The following is a 24,018-nucleotide window of genomic DNA, read 5'->3' on the forward strand; positions in this document are numbered from 1 at the left end:
CATATTCGATATACCTCTTAACGCGATATTATAATTCTCATGACCAACCCACCTAACTCTGTATACTTAGGGGCACTTCTGTCAGCCGGTAAAAGATGCCCATCCCCATTCGCAATCAGCGCCTCAACAAGAGTACACCGTCTAACATGCCAGAATCCCAGCCTCTCATAAAGCCTCACGGCAGAGGCATTGCTCTCCTTGACAATAAGATCAAGCTGTGCCGTCTCAGGCTGAGGTCGATAACCTTGGATGAATCGCATGACCTCCTGGCATAGCTTCACTCCGAGGCCTTGGCCCCTGTATTCAGGAAATGTGAACAGGCTGAGCATGTGCCAGCGTTCGTCGCTTTCTGGGACAGCGTTTTCTGGTGTGTGATTTTCTGACAATGGCTGTGTGGATAGGGGGCCGAGAAGGGTGACTTGACCAACCCACTTCGTAGGGCCTGTAGGAGGGATTGCGGCGCAAATGAACGTTTCTCGTCCGGGACTGGTGAGGCTTTGTATCCATTCCTCATCGGTGAACGCCGCCTCGATCTCCTGTGTGGAAGCGAAAGAAGCTGGAGACGCTGCTAACGCGCCGAGTCGGAGGTTTCGGTAGTTGCGGGCAGAGGTAGCAACATGCTCGGTTTTGGAGATGCGGAAAATAGAAAAATCATTATCCCAAGTCATGGCAGTATTTCTTGAAGACAAGGATTAATCAGATGGATAATCAGGAACTTTTTCCATATTATAAGTTGGTCGGCTAAATATAATATGACCGAGTGGAGAACCTCCGGCGTTCTAGAATTTGGCCGATATATACACTTTTGCCCGAGTTGATATGATCAGAATAAATTGCATGCTAAACAGAAGGTATCCCGAAGGACCTATACCTGCTCTAATGCCAGAAATGCGAGTAAATAAACAAGGTATTAATTTACCACAAGCTAACTATGAAGGGGATTAACGTCGACCAAGCACAGGGGAAACATGGAACAACCAATTCGAATAATTAGAACCAATGGAGAACACGATTCGCACGGAAACTATTCATACTCCTGGCGAAGCATTGCAATACCGTCACTGTCCAGTATAACTAGAGTACCTAGCAAATTATCTGTCAGTAAACATTCAAAATATTAAGGCGAACTAGGAAGACAAGAAGTATTGGAGCATCTCACCTCCAGATCCGTGCACACTTGTCACCACTACCAGTAGCGATCAGAGTATCCGTGTTGCTAACCGCAACAGATAGAACTAGATTGACGTCAGATAGGGCCGACAAACATACGTTCCTTGACACAGGCACAAACCAGAATTTCTATGCCCCTGAACGAGCATATGCGCAGTACCGGTACTTGGGTCCCAGAATTGAAATCCGTGATCCTTCGAGCCGCTTATAATCCAGCTGCCACCGGGAGTCCAGCAGGTCGTTAGGACGAAATCCTGAAAGCCCATTGTCAGTAACCACGTCAAAAAGCTTAGGATATTAGTCTGTTTGTTTACCTTGTGACCCTTCAATGTTCGTATACATGCATCACCAGTTCCTGGGTGTGCTCCTCTAGGTGGACCGAGTTCCCAAATCTTCAAAGTATTGTCAAGACTTCCGCTGACAATATTCCGACCGTTCGGTGAGAATGCAACACAGTACACACTGTTGTCGTGGCCATTGGGTCCAGCCAAGCGCTCTACCATGGTCCCAGTAGCAGTGTCCCACACCTGGGCATTCATATCAAGCGACGCAGCAGCCACATACCGGCCGTCCGGTGATACAGCGACAGCGGTCACGCCACCTTCAATATTGAAAATGTGCACAAGCTCACCGCTTAGAATATCCCACAGGCGGACTGTTTTGTCTCCACTGCCAGAAGCGAGATATCGGCCGTTACCGGCAAAGGTGAGGGAGTAGATATCTTGTTCATGTCCAGGGAAGGTATGCGTGATAACACGGGCACTAACATCCCAAACCTACAGCAGCAAAGTCAGCTTCAACGGTCTTAGAACAGGCCAGCAAGGCCTTGGAACCAAATAGAACAAGTCCTGTTGATACAGAGGAATAATTAGACAATTCTCTTTAGCTCTTACCGTGACGATTTTGTCCTCTGATCCGGTCGCCAGGTACTTGCCGTCGGGACTGAAGCAAACGCTGCGGATGTAGATATCGTGGCGCTGGCTAAGACGATCGTCCTGTAGAGTGATGACATTCTCCCCTGTTGTTACATCGAACATCCTAACCATCCTGTTGCAACCTGTGGCAAGGTATTTACCATCAGGGCTGAAGCTGACGCAGCAGGCCACACTATCGTGGGCTAAATGATGGACAAGCTCTATATCCAGTACCCTTGGCACCTCCGGATTGAATACCGCATACCAACCTCTTCCCTCTTTCTTTTGGGAACTGGAAAGATTAGCTCGGCTCAAATCCGCCAATATGTTAGGCTGATGCCCGTTAGATAGTAACGGCTTTGTCTCCTGGTCGCCTGCGGAAACTGGAGTACTGGGTAGCCCATCACCGTTAGGTAAAGTAGGTGGTGGAAGGGTATAACCTGTATCAAAAAATAAAAGGAGAATCAGAGACTGCGAAATGTCGTACAAATAAACTACCACGTACCATTCTGATAGTGTCTCCATGGTGACAGGGCCGGCCGGTGGACTCCGGGAGGGGCAAGATCGGAGGAAACAGTTGTCACACCACGAGATTGGAGCTGATATCGCAAGTCCTGAATTTCTGCCTCATAGCTAATCCAAACAAACTTTAGTGCTCACGAGACTGGTAGAGGGTGTCTCCGAGGCTGGGGGGTGCGTACCTCTCTCTCATCTTCAGCTGAGCTGCTAGTAACTCGGAAATCTGCTGTTGGATCAGGTACATTTCATGGAGTTGATCAGCTACTGGTTGGTCCCATTAGCAGGCATTCAAGGGAAGCTCCGTCTCCCGGTCGAATTTAACTCAGGCTGAATTGCGCCTCTGTTGAGAAAACTGCATTGCAGAAGACAGGAGAGTGTAGGGAAATTATTCCATTTTTTTAAGCCGGTTGGGTCAAGCTTGGTATGAAACCGGGTAGAGCGATTAAACAATAGCAAGGAGAATAATATGAGAGGAAATGAAATCCGTGAGGGAAAGCTGTGTTCTTCGACTGATTCAGAGGCGGAGTGGGGTTCCAAGCAATGAAAAAGGGAAAGGGGGTAGGAGGTGGGGCAATTTTTAGGGTGGAAAAGAATGACGCACACTTGTATTCATATTCAGCAGAGGCCCTGGACTGGTTCTGGAATTCTTGGTGTATCTGATCGAGGAGTACCGACGATCGCGAAGAAGACGACGGAGCCATCGTGTGATTGGTGTTGTCCATGGTGATGCTGCTTTGTCTTGGAGTGGTCGATGAAGCGGAAGCTGAGGGGATGATGAAAAGGGACAAGAAAGAGGGCAGATGCAGGGAGCGGATTAAGTAACTGAACTCTAAACATGGCCCGGATGAACCCTGCCTCGCAAGGGAAAAGGAAGATGGAAGCTTCTTCAAGAGCGGCAACCTTATCGGAGTCCCTGCCGAATACGAGCGGCAGGAGAGCCTCGTACTGCTTTCCATTCTGGGACTGGTGCCTCGGAACTTGCCGAGGGCGCTATTCCCGACTGGACGCTCATTAACTGATTTCTCTGTCGAAGTCAATGGAATTTGCAATTTCTACCAGGGAAATAAACGCTCAGGAACATGCGAAGATCAACTATGCTATCCTGAATGAAGTCCGCAGATGGAGAGGTGATTGCGGGTGGCAGCCCGTTGTTCCCGCCCACCCAATATGGCAATATCCGGGCTGGTTTGACCATTACAATTTATAACAAAATATAGTCTGGCTTGCACTAATACTAAAGCACATCTATTGCACTCGCGAGAGTAAAGCAGGTTGAGTAACATCACTTCCCCTCGACCTCACCCAGACATCCACAATCTCCCCCGCACCAGCATCCCGATCCGAGTCCACGACAAAGTAAAATGCGTAGAAGGCAGCTGCAACACAGGCGTGATTCGGGAAGATCTTCACGACCTGTCCTATACTGAAAGGGACCTTTCGCCCTTTTTCCTTCTGGCCCTCCCACGACACAATAGAGTGTTCCTGGCTGATCCGCTCCACAAACAGCCGAGACGAGCTATCTCGCAATTCATCTCCCTGTCGCCACGACGATATCACTCCCCAGCCCGGATAGCTAGGACACGGCTCTCTTCCCAATGCCAAAGTCCCCGCGGCGAGAAGAGCCTCCGGTTTGGCCCTCTCGCCGTCATTATAGACGCTGCAGACCTCCGCCAGCACAGAAATTGCAATCTCCTTCTCCGGGCCACTGCTCTTCCATCTAGCGTTTGTTGAGACTTGTTGCATGTCGAGTAGTGGATACACTCCAGCGTGGATCTCGACTTTGACCTTGACACCAATATCCTTTGCAAGCGGTTTATGGAGGAATTCCCTCAGCTCTGTAGCTTGGGTAGATTGGGAACTTCCCTCCTCCGGGGCCAGGTTCTGGGAGGACAGAGCCTGAGGAGTCGCTCCAACGCTGATAACCAGCTCCTCTCGCCCAGGAGTAAGTAGCTGCAGATGGTGCTCGAGAGCGTCCTTGCACCCGACAATTTCACTGACCAGGTACGCCATTGCCTGGTCGGGCGTGGTACCGCTATAGCTGAGACTACTGTGCGAATAAACTCCCAGCAGGCTTGCATGTCCGTTTTTCTCTGCTTCCGCCAACCTCTCGAGCAAACCGCCCTTGTTCAGTGCAGTCGGCGGCAAGCCCGCGCGGTGATAGCCCGTGTCAACCTTTAAGAAAACAAGCGCTGGGAATCCAGTAATCGCGGAAAATCGTTCCAGGTGGGGGATCTGGTCTGGGTGGTCGATCATCACGGAGACACTCCCTTTGCCGATCGCAAGGGCTGCCTTGGCCAGCCGGTTGACCTGTGAAGGGACGAGTGGGATTCCATAGAGAACATTAACAGGACGATTCTCAGCCTGAAGCTTTTTCAGCAATGGGACCAGGGTTTCAATCTCCAGGACGGTTGATGCGATGAAATTGGCGGGGATGTCCTTGTCTGCCACTTGCATTTCAGCGATCTCGTTGGTCTGCTGCGGTTAGTTCGTGTCAAAGTAGGCAATAAAAATGAGGAATCAACCTTATGTGATTTGACGTGAGCCCTGAATGCGACATCGAGGGCCTTCACGGTCCGCAGCATGTCCTTGCAGTGTCGTCGGATGATGGCCTGGTCGAGAACGATGGCTGGCTTGGGCACATCGCTGACGTCCTTACCGACGTAAGTATTCCTTAATTCCTGTTGTGATGCCATTGTAATTTCGGAGGGCTTGGTTGGCGATATCGAGTTGGCTGCGGTTCAGTTGGCGGGGTGGATGCTGTTATGATGAATGAGACTCCAACTGCCTCGCTCTCGCGCACTCAATGCGGTTAAGTGTGTCTCATTGTGGGGCAGAGAAGCGAATAAGGGTTGGACAACCCGACACAGGCATATCAGGACACAACCAACAGTGCTCTGACTATTACATATCGGTCTAGTCTTTATTCTTACTGTTTTTCTCTATACACTTCAGTTTCCATCAAATGGCCCACAAAGGGAAGTTGAAATCGGGATGAATAAGTCCACTTGTTGACCCAGTTCACTATAACGCTATTGATAGAGAATACAAAACGAGTCCTGCTGCTGCAGACAATAGCGGAATGCATGGAACGTGCCTTCTTCCAGCCGAGAATGTTATAGCTGGGCTGGCTGTATCGGCAATGAGACTTTGCGACGAATTGCGAGAATCAAATTCTCCGCTGAATGTGATCTCAATATCAGTCCTACTGGAGCCAACCTTTGTGGTTCTTGGCTTGGGCTCTTCAACGCCTGCATGTGCCTTGCCGATGGTTGTCGATGTCATGTGTAAAACAATGCTGTTGTTGGACAGAATGCCGCTGATAACAGAGCCAGGCTCTATCTTAGCGCTGGCGCCTTTGGAGGCGTCCCAACTGTCCTCCCCCTCCGAAACGCGAGTGCAATTAAGATCAGCTCTGGAAGAGAAGGACCAAAAGTGAATGCCCGACTCGCCCTGGCCATAGTACTCCCCGGAGTCCTTGATGTCATTGAACGTGCCGTTGAAGAATATCGTCCCGTTATTAGGACCCTGCGGGCGTGATATCAGGCGCAATCCGACAGTAGAATCACCAGGCACAGTTGACTCGCTGTAACTGACGCCAGTTTTGAACTTAAAGGCTGTGTCAGAAGGATGCCATTCATCAGAGCCCTCCTCACCGGACACAGTGTCACACGGTCGATAAACGTGCCACGCATCCGACTTGTCCGTGTCATTCGTTTCAAATGCCAGCATGCCAAATGCGAATTCGCCGTTATCCCCGTTCTGGCCCTGGAGATACGGTCCGATCCAGGCAACCGTTGGCAGGTAGAAGGTCCCATTGCACACTGTCTTGGGGTCCTCGCCCTCATCGGCGACATATTTGCCAACTTTCACAACTGTCTCGCCTGTCCATAGAGAGCCATCGGCTTCTCCGCTTCGATCTGGAGTGCGCCACGGCATCACTTCGTGGTCGGCGACCTGACACCCATAGCCGCTCGAACCGGCGACCGTATACTTGTCGCTGTGGCCAGGAAGGTCGCCCTCGTTAGGGTTGTGGGTGGAGTATTTCGCTGCATCTGCGAATACAGCCAGGACTGCTAATAATACGAAGCAGCTCGCTGGGCTGGTTGGTGGGCGCATCTTGAGAGCCGCCGCGAACGCTGACTCGATTCAGGGGCAAAAGGGCCCTCGCTGGGCAATCTCGTATTCATATGTTGACCACCCCGGACACGGCTTTTATTTCGCCCGGGAAAAAAAACTTAAATAATACGAGTGAGACTGTTTGTTGCCTCGGTTTTTACTTTTTACTCGTACTAAACAATGTTGGTGCGGTCAGGCACCACCTACGCGCCCACGATCAAGAACTGCCTTCTTGGACTCAATTAAATGAATAGAAGGATTAAATTCCTCTCTCTGGCATAGAGCAGGCACAGCCTGACCTGTCTCCAGTTTAAATAAAGGAAACCTAGCAGCGAGAATAACACTACCAGTCAGAGCCAGGCTGCATGTAGCAATCCTCCCAATAGACCTGAACCCTCCAGTGGTCGCCATGGTTAAGCTCTCCTGAGATGCCCTTGCCCTCCATACAATAATGTTTGATAACCTCTGCACCATCGGCGACATTATCCCACGACGGCAACTCGAATTCGCCCTTGTTCTATTCTCCTGTTAGCGCCTACCTCTCTCACACAAAAGGGTATAGGGATCAGGTATACTCACGTCGTTCAACCACTTGATCTTGGTATGGCCCACGCAGGCTGCAGTCTGGCCGCTCTCGCCTGGGAGGCTCGGCACCTTGTCCTTCTTGCCCTTTGGCCTCTCGTTGCGGATGTACTCGACCGCACGTTCGAGGTCCCCCTTTTTGCCGTCGTCCCAGCCGTCGGGCCTGCACTCGAGATCGTGACGCGACGTGGGCCTCGACCGTGCTGCGAGGGTAGCATTCTTGAAGTCATCGGTGAGGTTGTCGTGAGAAAGGATTTTGGTGTTTGCTGCGTCGCCGGTGGGGTGCTATACAGCCAAACTAATTAGCGGTGTTCTGGTAGTGGTTGTGGATATACGTACAGCAGAAGCCAGTGCCGCCAGGGCAGATAGGGCGAGGACGGTGTTGACGATGGGAGAACGCATATTGAGCTCCGATTGACTTTGACAGGTTGTGTAATCAGTGATTTGTAGAGTTTATGGGTTGGTTTGGGATCAATCCAGCAACCAAGGCAGACGGCCTTTATATCTAGCCGACGTAGCAGGGGTGGTTAATTATGGCGTGAAAGAAGTAGCTTTTTGTTATTCGTCTTGGAGTTTCAGTCTGGAGTGTTAAGCATCCAGTGACCGAAACTTGTCTTTGTTGTGGAAGAGTGAAAGAGTTGTGTTACCAGCACTGCCTGGTTCACTAGACCACTCAATCATTAGACTTTAGTGAATCAAGGAGGCTAATTGAATCTGTGTATTTATTCACTGTCCACAGCTCAGTCCTATCTCCTGGTGTTAATCAACAGTTTTAATGGGCTTATTCAACAGGAAATCATAAAATAATCGCCATCTTCCCCAACAGCAGAGAATGACTGCGAATGAAGTATTCACAGTCTTGGGCGCAAATGCTCCAATAAAGCAACCCACAGTCAACATTGCATGAGAAAATAACTCTCCGATTCCGAGGCTGATTATGCACCTTCGCCAGTCCCGGGTCAGCAACAACCTCTATAAACGCCGCTGTAGCCCTCGCAGTCGTATTGTCCGTTATCCTAAGAGACCGCTCCAGAGCAACATGCGCCCCCGAAGATAATGCAAGAGAACGATAGCAATAAGCCAGCCGGGATTTCCTCGCGTGTTAACGGTATACTGAATCGCAGCAACGGCATAGACCAGTGCCGTCTGTAGCGTACTACTTACTTTCGAGCAGTGCCCGCTATTCAAGCTAATTTCCAAGGGAGTACAGCATTATACTTTGTTTAGATAAAATAGATATCCCTTTCCGAAATATCTAGTCTCTAATTCGTTCGCCGCACGATGAACCGTTTCAATCTTTGTCGCCGGTGGATTAGTTAAAAACCGCGCCCGAATTAAATATCAGCCCAGAGCATTATGCAGGCAATAACAAGCTATAAATTTGTCACAGTCAATTAATTATCATGACTTACACTTATTTATCAGGTTTGCCTGGTACTGCGCTTGTAACAGAATGGGCAGGACCATTGAGGGTTAGTATGATGCAACCTGTATTATTTCAGTTGGCTATCCGAATATACCCTTGTGCCTCGCACAATTACAGACGGCGCTGACGTCGTGGAGCCCGAATGCTTCCATACCGCGACGATAACATCGGGACTGAACCGGATCTGGGCGAGAACACGAGTACGACCAGGTTACCCTTTACGGGCGTGGGTCGAATTAGTCTTGACCCACAGTGTTTCTTCATACCCCTGGTACCTGGCTAAAAGATCCCCGGATGCTTTGGCTGTAGGCAGATGTATTTAATTAGAGATTTTTCCTTCAGGTCGAGAATCCGTATTCGTATATACCAGGTATAAATACCGGGCTGCTCTCAAATAATTCCTACTTCATGGTTCAGTCCTAGTATACGTTCTCCAAAATGCGGCCTCATATTCCCCTATCTCTTGCCCTCCTATCAGCGACGTCTGTGGGAGCAGCCTCAACCTGCAAATCAACGCCTCAAGACTCAACCTGGCCAGCCCCTGAAGAGTGGAAGTCCCTCAATGCTTCCATCAACGGAGCTCTTATAAAGACAGCCCCAGCTGCCTCGTCCTGCTACCCTGGAAACCCATTTAGCTCGACCCAGAACTGCACCGATGTCACCGACCACTGGTCCTATGCCATGTACCACGCTGCGTGGCCCGAAAGTGTCGACTACTCCATATTCACAAACCACTCGTGTCTCCCCCCAACTGTTGACGGATATGTCAAGGCCAGAGGCTGCAGTATCGGCGCTTTGCCGCAATACATCGTCAACGCTACAAGCGAGAGCCAAATCGCCACTTCCATGAAATGGGCATCATCGCGGAATATCCGCATCGTCATCAAGGGGACCGGGCATGATATGAACGGCCGGTATGTTGCGTCACCCCTTTACCCAGGATACTTTATTTACTGATATCGATGTCCTAGTTCTACTGGCGCATACTCACTATCAATCTGGACTCACAATCTAAATCACTTCAAACATGACCCGCACTGGCGCATACCCGGTACCAACAGCACCGCAAACGTGGCCATCCTCGGCAGCGGCAACAACTGGGGCTCTGCATATACAGCAGTACACAATATCCGCCGAACACTCGTCGGCGGCGAGGACGCAACCGTCGGCCTCGGAGGTCTTATCCAGAATGGTGGCCATGGCCTTCTATCCAGCACATACGGTCTTGCCTCAGACAATGTATACCAGGCCACGGTTATTACAACAGACGGACGCCGTCTCATCGCAAACGACGTACAGAACCAGGACCTGTTCTGGGCCATCCGCGGTGCGGGCGGTGGTCAGTTCGGTGTAGTCACTGAATTCGTTTTAAAGACGCATCCAGTTCCGGATAATGTTGTCACTGGTGGACTTAGTTTCCATGCAGCTGATGGATCCAACGCTACCGAAGCTACCTGGGATGCACTCGTCGAGACTGCAAATCGCATTCCAGATCTCATGGACACCGGTCTTAAAGGAACCGTGATGGGCTTGACCGGAGAGTCCGCGCAAAGCTATCTGGGGATTAAAGACAAGATTTCTGGAGCCGCAGCAATCATCAATCTGACTGGCTTCAACACCACAGTTGAGAAAATGAACTCAACAGTGAACACACTCGCAGCTCAGATCCAAGCAGCCGCTCATGGGAAGATAACCATAACCCCCCAGCCACCGTCATCTAAAAGTTACTGGGCCTCCACCAAGCCAAATCCTCTCGCAAGCCAATCCAGCGGCGCCAGCGGCATGATCACCAGTCGCCTCCTCGGCCGGCCTGAGCTAGTCGATCTACCCCATGCCGAGCTACGGCACTATCTACAGCAGATACTAAAAACTTCAGATGATGACTCCGGATCTATGGTATTATTCGGATTACAAGGCGGGTCTGGACCCGCTCGCACACCTGAAGAAAGGCGCGGAAGCGTCCACCCGGCATGGAGAACGGCATACGTCCACCTCATGTCCTATGGGGCCCCTCTAGACGCCACAGCCGACGCATCCAAGGCTCTGGCTGGAGCTGCCGAGTGGTATGAATCCCATATCGAGCCGGTATGGAGGAACTGGGCTCCTGGTGGTGGATCGTATGCGAATGAGGGTAATGTCTTCAGCAGTGCATGGAAGGAAGACTTTTACGGTGAGAACTATGATCGTCTGCTAGACGTTAAGCAGAAGTATGATTCTGGTATGAGTTTGTTTGTTTACGGTGGTGTTGGGAGTGATGAGTGGGAATATGATTTGCACAGTGGTCTACTCTGTCAGAAATAGGGGCCTTAATACAGGTTAACAACTCTTCCTGGGTAATAGGTCATTGTTAGCAGGTAGGCGGCTCCCACATCGCACTCGTCATCATATCCTTTAGCTTGTCACCGTCGATCCGGTTCACGTATGTTACTTCGCGGACCCCAGGCGGTTTAAGTTCCTCTCGATAGAGGCGGATGTTCCCATATCCCGGACTCCCATATGAGATATCAATATCAGCGTAGACTGTCATCAGTCAGTTCTAACTTGTCAAACGGATTATATTAATCTATACGTACGTGATGTCGTGTTGAGAGCAATTGAATGGTCAACCATCAAAGCTGCAGCCGTCTCGTCCCAGAAAGGAAACTTTGTACCATAGTGGTCATGGAAGAGCGCGGTATATGGATTCTTGACCTGGTATACTTCGTCCAGGTATTCCTGGGTGCATTGCACTTGATTTGCGACGTTTCCAGCAATGACTATATCAGGAAAATTGGCATTTATTGCGATCTTGGCTGCCTCAGGGTCACTCATCAAGTTGATCTGCGTGTCAATTATCAGCAGCTTTCCAGACAAAGAAGAATGTTGGCCTCATACATCAGAGTTAATGTTTGCCTGTTCCATGTCTCCGCCTGCTTGTAGCATGTTAAAATCCACATAACCGCCCATAATAACCAACTCCTTCGCCAGGCTCGCGAATTTCGGATCCATACGTACAGCCAGCGCAACATTCGTCAGAGCACCAGCCGCATATATAGAAACCTGATGCGGATACTTACGCACCATCTGAACCATAAAACTCGGCCCATTCGTCGAATTATCGAACTGCGTTTTTGGGAATCCTTCAACAAACGCCTCTTCCACGACCCTGTTCGGGTCGCCAGAAGCCGGATTCTTCCCCTGTTGCTCGGCGCTTATGTTCTGCAGGCCGAACGCGCCTTGGAATGGGAGTTTCCCGTGCACGGCCTCCCATGCTTGGAATCGCGCTGGGGTGTTGATGAGGGGCCATGTTGCGCCCTGATACACGGGGATACAGGTGAGGTTGCCGACTTCGAGATTCGCCAGGGCGTGAAGGCCACATTGTTTCTGCCATGAGTTTGCAGTGTCTATCTCAGATATTAACAAACACTCGTCCCGCTAGTAGACGTGATGGAGAATATAACCTGAAACTAGACCAAGTACTTCCATCCCACCCTTCATGGCCATGAGGAAGGGTAGAAAGCTAACCGCAAGCCAGTCATTATCGAGGATGGCGTATCGCTTCTCAGATTCAGCGTCGGTATCACCCAAAACACTGATTGCTGTAGCCAGAATTATTAAAGCTGGGAGTTGTATGGATGACCACATGTTGGCGAGGAATAGAGGGGAAGAATTTGGAGTCAACTGTTTCTGGCATGTTGGAGTATTTATAATTGACTCCGCACGAAGATCTGTGGAGACCAAATGGAGCATCATGGACTGTTACATGATCTTATAGGGCCTTCAGGACCTCCATGGCCACGATCTTTCCTTGAGTCCTTGCTTCATTCCTTGCATCTTTTCGTGGAGCGATGTGGCTGACCTCGGCAATATGATCTGTCAGGGGTTCTCCTTGAAGTGATATGTGGGTAGAGTTGGACTACTTTATTCAGTTATGCTCTTACAAGGGACGCAGTTTCCCGAGATTGACTCAACCATTGGAAAATAGTAGGAACTGATCGTGTTGTCTTTACAGCCCTAATCGGCTGCGATATACGTAGTGGTGAATTCTTAATAGCAGCACGTATTCTATTAGATCAAACCTCCCGATTAAGGTGCAGCTAAATATGGATTTCCTTTCGTCACAATAAATCAATCATTGAATCGAAAATAGACATTGCGGACTGGGTAGCAAAAAGAAAAAATGAGTGCATCATCCGTGAATCGAACACGGGCCTCATCGATGGCAACGATGAATTCTACCACTAGACCAATGATGCTGATCATGCAACTTTCTCCACTTTTTGTCTTTTTGTTTGGGCCTACATCTTTCTTACAGCTACGGGTTAATGTGTTCTTATCCAGGTCTTGCCAACACCAGTTGAGCACTCCAGTATAAGGGATTGTACTTCGAATTCATCAAGGGAAATAGGTATTGAATTCCGTCTGGAGTTCTCGGGCAAAAATGGAGCTGCTAGATCCTTGAGAGCTTTCCTAAAACTCTCCTTGAGGTTTCCTGGACACTGCTCTTGGTATCAGTATTAATTCCGATATGGAGCTTCCCTGTTTTCTATGACTCTCGTTCTATGTAAACATGGCATCTAAACATTCGCCCACTTCAAAGACTTGATCCAGATCTCACCAAAATACACATGTCTACTCACTATTCCAGCTGCATCCGTTCCTTCTGCTGCTGCTGCCTCATTCTGCAATATCTTCCATCCCCGGAGCGCCCACATACACGCCGCCGCAGCGATATACATAAACCCCGTAAACAGCTGAGTCCCAAGATAATTCCCCGTCCCATCAACAATCTCCAATGCAATCGCCTCGCTAAACGTACATGGTATAACAATAGCAAGCCACAGCAAGTTCAGACCAGAGGGCACGTTCTTAAGCCCAACGACCTCCGCCACGAGCGGCGCAATCGTTGCCCAGAAATTGCCAGCAAAGAGGCCCTCCACGAACGTGAAGAAGATCAATACACCGTAGTTGCTGGTATTGGTCCAAACAACCAGCGGAAGAACACCGGCAATTAATGTCATCGAGCCAGCCATGTTGATACGGCCAGTGACGTCGCTAAAGTATCCAATAAGCGGTCGACCAAGTGCCTGTCCCAGGTTAAAGAGGGCACTAGCAACAGAAGCCTGGGATGAATCAAGACCAATGGACTTTGCAAAGTTCGCCAAGGTGAAAATCAAGATAAAGTATCCCAGCATAGTGAACCCGCTGAATCCCAGGAGCAGGATATACTCCCACCTCTTGAACAGCATCATATCAAACGCACCCTGATTCGACCCGATGTCTTTATTCCGGTCCTTGATCAGAAGCGTGCAGCTCGTGTTGACCACAAAGGCAATGATGCCCAGAATTCTAAAGGTCCAGGTTAATCCCAGATCGTGAATCATGGCCGATGCCGCAAGCGAATAAATCAGACCTCCCATCCCAGCACCGGAGAGGGAGACGCCGCTCGCTAACGATCGTTTGGTGGTGAACCACTGCGGAACAACTGCAGCGGTTGGGATGAACAAGAGGCTTAAACCCATCCCGAACACAATCCCCTGCGTGAGAAATAGGTGCCATATCTGCGTCGCTGCACTCGCGCATAGCAGGCTGATTGTCTCGAGAACAACGCCGCAGAACATGGTCGGTCGAATCCCGATCTCGCGGACTGCGATTGTTGCAATCGGGGAGGTGAGCATCAGGACGCTGATGCTGAGTGAGCCCACGAATGCATACTGTAGAGATGTTGCTCCGGGGAAGATGTCATTGTCCAGGTAATATGCCAGGAAGACTGCGTAGGCGGAGTTGAAGCCCCAGGAGTGTGCGTTGATGACTGCAGCTGCGACAGTGCATACCCAGCCGTATCCGCCATCAGGGGGCTCATTGCAGACTTGTGCTTGCGCTGTGGATGGGGCGGAAGATTCAACTTCGTGAACAGTATTCACTCGAGAGTCGTCGTTGTCGTCGCATGTTCGGTCGGTCCTGGGTTCTTGAGACATCTCTAAGAAAGGTAAAGGAAGTCATGAAGAATATTCAAGATATAAAGTATAGAACATAGATGCAATTCAGTTTGCAGATTTTCGGTGTTTGAATATCGTGGGAGCTAACGCCCTCTATCAGACACCGGGAATGCCGGATTAGGGCTGCCCTCATCGATCGAGCTCGACTCCGAGAGCCCAGAGCAGCAGATTGAGTTGCATCCAGTCCGGCCTGTGGAATCCACCTATCCCTCCAGCCTTTTGCCTTCCCATACCTCGGTTATTGGCTCGTTCCATGTAAGATGCCCTGTATGATGACGTGCTCCTAGCCCGAAATCTGATTCTCATACTCCAGATTGCCCAGTACCTCACGTTAGCAACTTAATTCTTAATTCATAATGTCAAACCCCAGTTCCTAAAAAATTCAGTTTTATCTATGGTCTTCTAATAAACCGACATTGATTAATATCAGAACAGACGCCGCAATCACCGAAAGCCGGATCAATCACCGACTCTTTTCCTATAGGGTGTCCACCATCTAGTGAATACAGCGTTGGAAATGGGCGTCTGGGAAGCCTGTGAATCCCCGTATATTATTTATAAAGACTGGTCTTGTCATGGCTAATTCGTATATTAGTAGATGGCATGCTAAAGAAGTAGGTTTATAAGTTGGCCGAAGACCTTGAAGATTTTCATTAGTGGAGCACCGGCGAAAAAATATATAACAACGCGCAATAAGGCCCGGTCAATTAATATTGAGCCGGTCAACATTTTCATGAATACAGAATACCGAAACCCGAGGCTATATTACTTATTACCAATGATACATCACAAAAACACTGTACATGATATAAATAGTTGAGTTTCCGTCAACAAAAAGTACTAATAGGAAGCAGTTCGTAAGCCAGCTAATGCTAATTACCGCTGGTCTAGCAAAAGTTATCCACGTTTTTCATCAACTGGCAAGGTGGCCGAGCGGTCTAAGGCGCGCGGTTAAGGCTTCCTAACTCGGATCCCTCTCTTGATCTCATCAAGTTTCCGCGTCATTAATTTGGCGTGGGTTCGAATCCCACCCTTGTCATCTTTTTCTTTTCTTTTTTTTTTTCCATTCTCGCCCACGTACCTACCTATCTATAGGCACGCTAATGATACAGCTATCTCGATGACGCCTCATATGAAAGGGCTTATCGTGCCGAAGATGTATTTTGACACGCTTTCGGACCTATTTTAACACCTGCGATACCTCTCCTTCACAGCCATTATGACATTGCACGATCAGCAATGGGTAAGAACTGGACAAAGTCAAATGGGAATAATGCGTTTCCAGACTGCTATAACCACTATCGAACATATCATATTTCATAGTACCCTAACTTCGCCGCCGAACCTTGACATCAATGGCAACCGGCTTATGCAGCCAATATGAAGTCGTATGCATCTCATCACTCGCAAGTTCCAGGGCAAAGGAAATTAAAAGGCGCGGAATGGCCTTGTAGACTTCACACATGGCAATCTACACAATTCAGCACCAGCTTATACAAATAATTGGGGTGAATAACTTACATGCTTCCCTAGACAAGTCCTCGATCCCATGCCAAAATGCATAATATACCGATCCATCTCGACTGCATCCCCTTCTATCCAGCGCTCAGGCCTGAAGACATCTGCATCGTCGCCGAAAACCGTCTTGTCAAATTGGACAATGGCCGGGTTGACACCAATCCTGGCATTCCCAGGAACCCAGTGCCCGCCGATCTGGCATCCAGATGGCGGTGCATGTCGTGGGAATGAAACTCCTGTTACAGGGTGCATGCGGATTCCTTCTTTGATGCAGGCAGTCAGGTATGGGAGCTTACTGGCCTCGTTATATGTAATCGGGATCGTGAGCTGGTCTGACTGCACCGCGGCATCGATTTCAGCAGTGAGTTTTGCATAAACCCGAGGGTCACGCAGGATATGGTAAAGGATCCCAGAGAGGGTCAGGGCTGTTGTTTCGCTTCCTGCAAAGCTGTTGGTTGTCTTAGCCATTAAATCCGTAACACGCTGTGCCTTTTGGGGACATACAATGCACCAAAGGCCTCCATTTTGATGTCGTCCAGAATAAAATCAAGTCTCTCCCCATCCTTGCGGGAGATGTCTAGCAGTTTCCCCAGAATGTCCGCTCGTTGTGGTTTTGTAGACACTGAGTCGAGGGCCGCCAGTCGACTTTTCAGCATTGCATTTGTTGCATCGGTCAAATCGCCCAGGGCTTTTAATGCACGACGCACTTTCGAGAAGAGTATCCCCGTAAGCATGAACAGGCCACGGATATAAGTTGGCATGTTTGCAGCCAGGAACTGGATAGGGATCAAGTCGTCCACAGCCTGGATGTATCCCAGATGGTCGCCGCCTTCTTCAAGGAAGCCAAACATCTTGCTAAAGTAAAGCTCGCCGACGACATCATAGGCGTACCTGATGGAGTATTATCAGATTGGAACTATCGTAGCAGATAGATAAGTAGTGCCTACATTCGAGTCCATAACCACAGGTCAAATGATTCCTTCCGATCGGCCATATCCCCCAGCTTCTTGATCCAAATGTCGATGCACTTCTCAATATACTGCTCCGACTGGAGGATACTGGTCATTGAGTAGACATTTGTCACAATCCGCCGACGGTCAGCGTGCTGCTTTCCGCCAGCAGAGGAGAAGTGGTCTGGATATCGCGCTGCCAGGTCTCGTCAGTTGGATTCCTGCATTTGCAAGGCAAATATACGCACCCCAGGGTGGTCGGAAAGCTAGATAGAAGTCGGTCTGATGGTCAGTAAACATATAACACTCTGAAAAGGAAAAAAAAATCACCTTTGCAGTGGACGACTTGACGCCGTAGAGCGTTTTGACTGCTTGCGGATCGCTGGTCACCAATTCATTCGGTGCGATGCGCACAATGGGTCCTATACGTTTCAGCTAAGGTCTATAAAACTATACAAAGGGATATACCGTATTTATCATGCAATTTCCTCTGCGTTTTTTCGGAATCGCCAGGGAGGACATGGAGAATGGTGCAGACTCGCGACACGGAAGCCCAAAACGGGCCAGGAAACCTTGAGAGAGGATGGAACCATCGCGCGTAGATGATCCACACACTCACGTACGTTAGGAGGCCGATGATCGCGTTCTGCGCCAGTGTCGCCGTATTCAACGTGGCAAGATCCATCGCGGGCGGGAGAAATTCGATGCAATGGAGGAAAACCTGCAGCCTTATGGCGTAGAATTTATGGCGCAACTACACAGAATCCAGGCCTCACAGGTTCGTCTATTTTCCAAAACTACCATCAATGCGAAACAGCCGTCGTGAGATGTGGCGGGCAGTCGGCCGTAAGCGAAATGTTCGACAAGCCGCTATTTGTTAATCCTGGTCAGTTCACGATCTGTTCGCCAACGAGATCGCAGATCTGGTGCCAGAGTTGGCGCTAACGCATGGATGGCAAAAGGGGGGACTCAATCAAAATTATCATCGATAAGTGCGAATGGTGTAAAAATCTGTGGACATCGGCGGTTGTTGGAGTTGGCCTATATCCATCTCTTTGCTTGCTTCGTCTCCGGATACTGGACCTGAACCAAACCATTGTGGCCGCCACCATGTTCTTGGCTCGTATATTGAGTCTCTGGGCTGTAGTGACTGTAGTTGCATCGCAGGAAATGCCGTCGTGCGCGGTAGGTTGGACCGACCTGGTTGGTATAATGGACTAACATCGTCGAGGCCTCATGCATGGAAAAAGGCATCGTGGATTCATCCTGCTCCCCGACAGATACACGCTGCATCTGCGAAGACCCGGCTCTGCTGGAAAACATCAGTGGCTGTATTCTGGGGGCATGCACGGTGAAAGAAGCGCTGAGTATGGAACCACCACCGTCTCACTGACAGTGCTGACTTGAACAGCATCGCAGAATGCTTCGAATACAATGTGCGGAGTCGAGCCTCGCGATATCTCTCACATCACGCCCATCGTCACAAGTGTGTTTATGAGCCTTGCGATAGCTGCCACGGTTGTTCGGTGCTGGGAGTCGCGCCGGCACTTTGGGCCAGAGGATGTTTTTGCTATATTGGCATTGGTATGGCACCGTAGTGGTGAGACAGAGAAGGAAGAACTGATGCAGAATAGTTATGTGCCATTCCAATGGGTTCGCTCGAATATCCGAGTAGGTCGTTCCTTCAAGTGCAGACCACATCCTGATCTTGTTAGTGGCTAGAGATGGCTATGGAAAGGATATCTGGACGCTTCCATTCGACAACATTACGCGCATCGTGAAGGTATGCTCCTACGGCCCTACTCAATATGCAATGGCTCACTTCCCAGTTCACATGGATCCTGCAACTCTGCTACACGCCTGCCCTCGCCTCTACGAAAATGGCCTTCTTGTGTCTGTATCTGCGCCTCTTTCCGAGCGAAGGCATCCGCCGCGCCAACTGGGTGCTGATTGCTATCAACATCGTTTACTTCTTCGTCTTCACCTTCGGGATTGCTTTCAACTGTCTTCCTGTCACGTACATCTGGAACAAGTGGCACGGCGAAGCTAAGGGATCATGCCTCAACTTCAACATATTTGGTATTTGCAACGCGGCAGTGAACATTGCTCTTGACCTGGCGGTTATTGGCCTCCCGCTCCACAAGATAGCAGGGCTTTCTGTGAGCTGGTCGAGGAAGATTATGCTCTTGTGGATGTTCGGTCTTGGATTCTTGTATGTTGCCTTGTCTGCGTACCCTTGTTTGACCTATCTGACTGGTGTCAGTATAACGATAGTCAGTATCCTGCGGCTCAGAGTCGTCATCACCTATGGAACAACCACCAACGCTACATGTATAGCCAACTCCTTTAGCCCAATTAACATTGTTCTCTACCCAGTCCAAGTAAACTAACAAGCCGCTTTAGATGATACTGTCCCAACTTCCTACTGGTCTATAATTGAATGCTTCACCGGCATCGTCTGCATCAATCTGCCTCCGATCCGTCGGTTATACCGCAAAATCGCCCACCTCTGCTTCGGATCCCCGTATACAGAAGAAGAGCAACTCTATCGGGATATCACTCCAGGACGCTCGTCGTCTAGGAGGAGGAGGAGGAGGTCGCCTCTCGAGCTGTCGGTATTGGGGACGATAGATACCACGATTCGCCGCGAGAGCCCTGACAGGGATACCGAGTACCTAGTGCATGAGCCTGATAAGAAGGAGTGCAGGAATTAAGGGTGATACAAAGTTTACTGTTGAAGTAATATTACACCTTTTTAGTGAAATGGCCAGCCTTCGACCTTGGGTTCTTTTGTCAACGTGTATGTCTGACAACTATGTCCGTAGGAAAATGCGTGTTAAGCCGGATAAAAGCTTACAGGATACCGGTATTGGGTTAAATTGGGACTATATCGAATCATTTAGGCATCACAGCTTCTCCCATCCCCCGCTGTAGGCCACGAATAGCAAGCATGACACCCCAGGCCCGGGGACCAGGAGGAAGCTTGCGATTCTCGTCAAAGCCTGCCGCTGTACTTTACTAATATCCGACCGAGCCTATCATAGCCCATAACTATACAGAAACGTCCCGCCGCTCGTGAGCGATGAGTGCAGTTATCCAAACGGTGAACCTCGGACCCTTTTTCGGTGGCACTGCCGTCCTGTACTTGGGCAACTCTGGAGTGTGTCAATCCTTCTGAGTGGTATGGGGATCTTGAACTTGCTTTCCTGGTACTTAAGTCCCCTTATACAGGCGAGATACGTAGGACAGCTATGAAAAAGGATGACTAGCGGGGTAGAGCCTCGTATCTGCTTCTTGGCTTGGCAGGCTCCTTTCAGATTTTTCTTCCGTCAGCCTGAATTCTCCATTTGAATGACTTTCTGACATGGCTTTGAATAATTCTTTACTGGGCCCCTGGGAGGGGTTTGCTTCTGACTGGGATGAAGGAATGGAGAATGAAGGGAATGACTACTTCCGCTTCCTTGAACTTCCTATTCTAGAAAAGCTAGTTGAACGACCAGAAGGATTCCGTGCGTTAGACCTTGCAACTGGTAATGGCTTAGTGGCTCGCTGGTTAGCAAAGGAAGCTGCTTCTGTTACTGCCACCGACGGTGCTCTTTCGATGCTGGACCGTGCAAGGGCGCGAACAGACAGCTCTATATACGGGGGAAGGATACACTACCGCTGCCTTGATGTCACAGACCAAGCATCCTGGGATAGCTTCATCGCAGACAACACGGACCTAGTGGTTAGTTTAGGCCTTGTTTATTGGCGAATTCCGCTCGCAGATTCACAATCTAACCCTCGCATAGAATGGCGGTTTCGACGTCATTACCATGAATATGGCTCTGATGGACATCCAGGATCTGGGGCCGCTGTCAAGGTCTCTGAAACTACTGCTCAAGCCAAATGGCTGGTGAGTGCCACGCTTTCTCTTCAAATACAGCTCTGACAACTCCCTTAGTTTTGTTGCTACTCTGCTTCATCCACTGTTCTTCACATCTGGGGCAACCCGCCAGATAATGGTCCACGAAGACCCAGAGACAGGCCAGCGAGTAGTCAACCGCTCTATTGTCATGACCAAATACTTGAACGTCCCTCCAGCCAGGCAGTTGGTTTTCAAAGAGGGGCTTGAGTCGCCGGTCAGTAAATCAGTTCAAAAATGACATAAATTAATAACACGTATTAGTACATGTTCCATCGACCTTTAAACCAGCTCTTCGCTCCATTCTTCCAAGCAGGCCTCACCATGGATGCGCTTGAGGAGACCAATTTCGATGAAAGCTTCTGCGATCCTTTACGTGAACACTCGTCGAAGAACTTTACTGAGTTCCCGAAGATACTTGGCTTTAGAATGAGGCTTCCATCAAATCTTTGAAGAAACCGCAAGGCTTTCAAACTTCACAATCTAGTTACAGTTTGGAATTCATACCTAAATGGGGTCATTCTTAATGCTGAATAGAGATACTTGTATTTTATAAGTACTATTCATGCTGGAAAAATGGAGCGCAAGCTGAAAGAAATTAAGTTTATATTCATGAGTCCTGGTCCTGGACATAGCAAATTCCATATTATAAATATCTTGAAAGGAACAAGCCCCTCGTGCGTGGAAATTAAAGTAATCGGGTTCTAGTTCGCTTATGATACGTCTGCTAATCATGGTAATTAGGATGTTACGCCAAAACCTCTGGGAACCGATAAGAAGAAGTGGCTGTAGGGACTAGTACATAAAGAATAATACCTATTCTATACACGTAGAATTATTCTTGGATATCCGGGGCGGACTAGTTGAACCCGGTTACCTTGGTAATCTCGCTGATAATGCTTATTTTATGTGGCTCCACGCTATTCGCTTTGGGAGGCGTTAGAGGAAAAAAAAATTAAGTAATATAAATGAGATGTTTCAGTAATAGACTATGCACCACCAGGACCATCCAGGTTACCCTCAGGATGCGAGTTGTATATGCCTTTGTGCGAAGCTCTGTTATGCCCGCTTGTTGAATAAAATGCCTTTAAGTACATTCCTAAATATTACTCCTTTTGCAACTTGCTCCGCTTCGCTGTGCGCATTTCCCTTGAGTGGCCAGGCTGGTGATCACTGCATAATGGCGCTTGTTTTCTGAAGACTGCTACCCAATAGAGACCGGAAATAGAGAGGATACCTGCGAAAACAACAGAGCTCCAGTTCATGTACTCTGGGGTGACCGGCAGATAGAGCGGGAAGCAAAGCATAACCATGATAAATAGAGACCACAAAGTCGCAATAATGAAGATGGCATCGCCTGTCAGGCCTCCGAGGTTCAGCCATCGTGACTCCTCAAGCCTCTTGCGGCCCCTGAACAACGCAAGACCAAGAGCGGCCACAATCACAGAGATGAGGCAAAGGTTAGCTGCCCCAAGCAGTGCGTTCATAGCGGTGTGAGAGCCAAGGCTAATGAGACCAATGAGAAGGGTCAGGGCAGTGTTGAAGAAGAGGGAGTTGAGCGGCAAGCTGTCGCGGGAGGACAATTTCGACATGGTGCCGGAAAAAGGCATGAGCCTCTCGCAGCTGGACGACCAATACAGACGTGACCAGCTGACCAGAGAGGAAATACCAGCAACGCAAAGGCAAAGAATGATCATGACCATTCCGAAGATAGCCATGGTGTTGGAATCGAAAGCGTTGATCATAAGTTGCATAAGTGGCTGGCCTCCAACGGCTGTGAGCAGGCTGATAGGGTCTACGTTGCAGAACTCATACACCAGAAGCATTGGCAAACCTGTGAGAAAGCTCAGGAGAAAAGATCCAATGATCACCAGCGGCACTTGCTTTCTTGGGTTTTCCATCTCATCTGTCAGGTGGGTTGCGTTATCGAAGGCGGCCAAACAGGCATAGGACGGCAGCAGTCCGACGAAGAAGACCGTACCATTGGACCAGCCGGATTCGTTGATATACTCAATAAAGACAAACTGAGCAGGCTGTTTTGTTTTGACGCGTACCAGGAGGCTGATGAAGAGGTACAACGCGGTGAAGTTGATGGCAAAGCAGACCCCAACTACGATCCAGTTCAGGACCTTGAAGACGCGTGGCAAGTTTATGGTCAGGAATACCAGCGCAAATGCGACGTAGAGTAGGTAGGTATGCCAAGCCTTGCTAACATAGTTGTCATGCGTGGCCTCTACCAAGCTCATAGTGAGTTCGGCTGGGTAGAGAACACACGCCGAGTTGATCAAGAACCATCCAGCATTGCTAAGCCAGCCCACTGCATAACCGACTGTGCGCTTGTGCTTGGTACCGGCAAGAGAAATAACCCAGTATGCAGGACCTGAAGAAAGTGGGCTTTAAACATACGTCGGACGGGTCGTGACAGAGTACGAACCTGCAGAGTGTGGAATCGCAGATGCTAGCTCAGATACGGCCAGGCAAACAAACAGTTGGAAGACTCCAGTGACGATGAAACCCCAGAAGTACGCAGGTGAGCCTCCTAGCCCAATGACCATGGACAGATAGAACCCAATGGCAAGTGGCGCGCAGGTCAGGGAGTATTGGATCCCAATGGCACCAAGCATGGAGAAATGGGTTTTCGGCTCAACTTGGCCCTGGCTGATCGACTCGTTCGTGTGCCTCGTAGTGAGACACTGGTCAGTGGTCAAACATGCCTCCATATCTGCGGCCGTTTTGGATTCACCATTTGAGAAGCCCATAACGGCAGTGGCAGTGGCTTTGTCGGCAATGACGACAGACAATCCTATCTATAAAGAATGAAGGTTGTTGGAAGTAAATAGTTGAGTTGAAATTGGAATGACGACTGAACTAGGCTGATGATGCGAGCAGGGGGTATTATATACCGACGAGCATGGGGGAAACTTTGATAGACACACAAGTA

The 24,018-nt window shown here is 49.4% G+C and overlaps 12 protein-coding genes and 2 non-coding genes across 14 annotated transcripts; 4 read left to right on the forward strand and 10 right to left on the reverse strand.

The window, feature by feature from the left end:
• Window positions 1-17: 17 nt before the first annotated feature.
• Window positions 18-668, reverse strand: ASPVEDRAFT_142140 (GNAT family N-acetyltransferase; the record flags this gene model as incomplete). The annotated part of the gene is made up of 1 exon (XM_040807805.1): window positions 18-668. The coding sequence occupies one exon, from the start codon at window positions 666-668 to the stop codon at window positions 18-20; it is 651 nt and encodes a 216-aa protein (XP_040673178.1).
• Window positions 669-1,058: 390 nt separating this feature from the next.
• ASPVEDRAFT_65802 (uncharacterized protein) lies at window positions 1,059-3,442 on the reverse strand (the record flags this gene model as incomplete). Its single annotated transcript, XM_040815841.1, has 9 exons — window positions 3,205-3,442; window positions 2,786-2,867; window positions 2,616-2,717; window positions 2,440-2,467; window positions 2,064-2,417; window positions 1,485-1,946; window positions 1,292-1,424; window positions 1,160-1,235; window positions 1,059-1,083 (listed from the first exon to the last, which is right to left on the reverse strand). The coding sequence occupies exons 1-9, from the start codon at window positions 3,323-3,325 to the stop codon at window positions 1,059-1,061; spliced, it is 1,383 nt and encodes a 460-aa protein (XP_040673179.1). The 5' UTR covers window positions 3,326-3,442.
• A 406-nt stretch (window positions 3,443-3,848) lies between these two features.
• Window positions 3,849-5,296, reverse strand: ASPVEDRAFT_142573 (uncharacterized protein; the record flags this gene model as incomplete). Its single annotated transcript, XM_040807847.1, has 2 exons — window positions 3,849-5,075; window positions 5,126-5,296. 2 exons carry the CDS (start codon window positions 5,294-5,296, stop codon window positions 3,849-3,851), a joined length of 1,398 nt encoding a protein of 465 aa, XP_040673180.1.
• A 328-nt stretch (window positions 5,297-5,624) lies between these two features.
• Window positions 5,625-6,719, reverse strand: ASPVEDRAFT_33642 (uncharacterized protein; the record flags this gene model as incomplete). The annotated part of the gene is made up of 1 exon (XM_040810762.1): window positions 5,625-6,719. One exon carries the CDS (start codon window positions 6,717-6,719, stop codon window positions 5,625-5,627), a length of 1,095 nt encoding a protein of 364 aa, XP_040673181.1.
• Window positions 6,720-7,038: 319 nt separating this feature from the next.
• ASPVEDRAFT_76326 (uncharacterized protein) lies at window positions 7,039-7,703 on the reverse strand (the record flags this gene model as incomplete). Its single annotated transcript, XM_040816339.1, has 3 exons — window positions 7,039-7,236; window positions 7,299-7,586; window positions 7,641-7,703. 3 exons carry the CDS (start codon window positions 7,701-7,703, stop codon window positions 7,063-7,065), a joined length of 525 nt encoding a protein of 174 aa, XP_040673182.1. The 3' UTR covers window positions 7,039-7,062.
• Window positions 7,704-9,165: 1,462 nt separating this feature from the next.
• ASPVEDRAFT_142428 (putative isoamyl alcohol oxidase) lies at window positions 9,166-11,028 on the forward strand (the record flags this gene model as incomplete). The annotated part of the gene is made up of 3 exons (XM_040807837.1): window positions 9,166-9,492; window positions 9,556-9,641; window positions 9,699-11,028. The coding sequence occupies 3 exons, from the start codon at window positions 9,166-9,168 to the stop codon at window positions 11,026-11,028; spliced, it is 1,743 nt and encodes a 580-aa protein (XP_040673183.1).
• On the reverse strand, window positions 10,981-12,358 carry ASPVEDRAFT_202226 (uncharacterized protein). Its single transcript, XM_040809368.1, has 4 exons — window positions 12,168-12,358; window positions 11,602-12,110; window positions 11,301-11,547; window positions 10,981-11,247 (listed from the first exon to the last, which is right to left on the reverse strand). Exons 1-4 carry the CDS (start codon window positions 12,349-12,351, stop codon window positions 11,075-11,077), a joined length of 1,113 nt encoding a protein of 370 aa, XP_040673184.1. The 5' UTR covers window positions 12,352-12,358; the 3' UTR covers window positions 10,981-11,074.
• A 533-nt stretch (window positions 12,359-12,891) lies between these two features.
• Window positions 12,892-12,962, reverse strand: ASPVEDRAFT_t136. The gene has a single exon. It is a non-coding gene; the product is annotated as a tRNA-Gly (tRNA).
• Window positions 12,963-13,283: 321 nt separating this feature from the next.
• ASPVEDRAFT_56811 (uncharacterized protein) lies at window positions 13,284-14,960 on the reverse strand (the record flags this gene model as incomplete). Its single annotated transcript, XM_040815258.1, has 2 exons — window positions 13,284-14,611; window positions 14,939-14,960. The coding sequence occupies 2 exons, from the start codon at window positions 14,958-14,960 to the stop codon at window positions 13,284-13,286; spliced, it is 1,350 nt and encodes a 449-aa protein (XP_040673185.1).
• Window positions 14,961-15,624: 664 nt separating this feature from the next.
• On the forward strand, window positions 15,625-15,744 carry ASPVEDRAFT_t132. The gene has a single exon. It is a non-coding gene; the product is annotated as a tRNA-Leu (tRNA).
• A 29-nt stretch (window positions 15,745-15,773) lies between these two features.
• ASPVEDRAFT_46741 (cytochrome P450) lies at window positions 15,774-17,874 on the reverse strand. Its single transcript, XM_040813630.1, has 7 exons — window positions 17,642-17,874; window positions 17,504-17,595; window positions 17,422-17,455; window positions 17,171-17,369; window positions 16,728-17,114; window positions 16,227-16,671; window positions 15,774-16,176 (listed from the first exon to the last, which is right to left on the reverse strand). Exons 1-7 carry the CDS (start codon window positions 17,856-17,858, stop codon window positions 16,033-16,035), a joined length of 1,518 nt encoding a protein of 505 aa, XP_040673186.1. The 5' UTR covers window positions 17,859-17,874; the 3' UTR covers window positions 15,774-16,032.
• Window positions 17,875-18,283: 409 nt separating this feature from the next.
• ASPVEDRAFT_56813 (CFEM domain-containing protein) lies at window positions 18,284-20,259 on the forward strand (the record flags this gene model as incomplete). The annotated part of the gene is made up of 8 exons (XM_040815260.1): window positions 18,284-18,358; window positions 18,405-18,540; window positions 18,585-18,767; window positions 18,898-18,956; window positions 19,003-19,385; window positions 19,437-19,504; window positions 19,577-19,851; window positions 20,233-20,259. 8 exons carry the CDS (start codon window positions 18,284-18,286, stop codon window positions 20,257-20,259), a joined length of 1,206 nt encoding a protein of 401 aa, XP_040673187.1.
• A 278-nt stretch (window positions 20,260-20,537) lies between these two features.
• On the forward strand, window positions 20,538-21,530 carry ASPVEDRAFT_142240 (class I SAM-dependent methyltransferase; the record flags this gene model as incomplete). The annotated part of the gene is made up of 4 exons (XM_040807818.1): window positions 20,538-20,897; window positions 20,965-21,068; window positions 21,117-21,294; window positions 21,342-21,530. The coding sequence occupies 4 exons, from the start codon at window positions 20,538-20,540 to the stop codon at window positions 21,528-21,530; spliced, it is 831 nt and encodes a 276-aa protein (XP_040673188.1).
• Window positions 21,531-22,072: 542 nt separating this feature from the next.
• On the reverse strand, window positions 22,073-23,767 carry ASPVEDRAFT_178051 (uncharacterized protein). The gene is made up of 2 exons (XM_040808803.1): window positions 23,512-23,767; window positions 22,073-23,457 (listed from the first exon to the last, which is right to left on the reverse strand). The coding sequence occupies exons 1-2, from the start codon at window positions 23,699-23,701 to the stop codon at window positions 22,184-22,186; spliced, it is 1,464 nt and encodes a 487-aa protein (XP_040673189.1). The 5' UTR covers window positions 23,702-23,767; the 3' UTR covers window positions 22,073-22,183.
• Window positions 23,768-24,018: the final 251 nt, after the last annotated feature.

The sequence above is a fragment of the Aspergillus versicolor genome (assembly GCF_001890125.1).
Source record: "Aspergillus versicolor CBS 583.65 unplaced genomic scaffold ASPVEscaffold_13, whole genome shotgun sequence".
Classification (NCBI taxonomy): Eukaryota; Fungi; Ascomycota; class Eurotiomycetes; order Eurotiales; family Aspergillaceae; genus Aspergillus; species Aspergillus versicolor.

Coding starts and splice junctions, on each gene's coding strand:
- ASPVEDRAFT_202226 (XM_040809368.1), bottom strand. CDS start 12,351: ATGTGGTCATCCATACAACTCCCAGCTTTAATAATTCTGGCTACAGCA. Junction 11,548..11,601: donor AGGCAAACATTAACTCTGAT/GTATGAGGCCAA, acceptor ATTGACACGCAG/ATCAACTTGATGAGTGACCC. Junction 11,248..11,300: donor TGCTCTCAACACGACATCAC/GTACGTATAGAT, acceptor GACTGATGACAG/TCTACGCTGATATTGATATC.
- ASPVEDRAFT_46741 (XM_040813630.1), bottom strand. CDS start 17,858: ATGGATCTTGCCACGTTGAATACGGCGACACTGGCGCAGAACGCGATC. Junction 17,115..17,170: donor CTGTGGTTATGGACTCGAAT/GTAGGCACTACT, acceptor ATACTCCATCAG/GTACGCCTATGATGTCGTCG. Junction 16,672..16,727: donor ATGGAGGCCTTTGGTGCATT/GTATGTCCCCAA, acceptor GACAACCAACAG/CTTTGCAGGAAGCGAAACAA.
- ASPVEDRAFT_178051 (XM_040808803.1), bottom strand. CDS start 23,701: ATGCTTGGTGCCATTGGGATCCAATACTCCCTGACCTGCGCGCCACTT. Junction 23,458..23,511: donor TGCGATTCCACACTCTGCAG/GTTCGTACTCTG, acceptor CACTTTCTTCAG/GTCCTGCATACTGGGTTATT.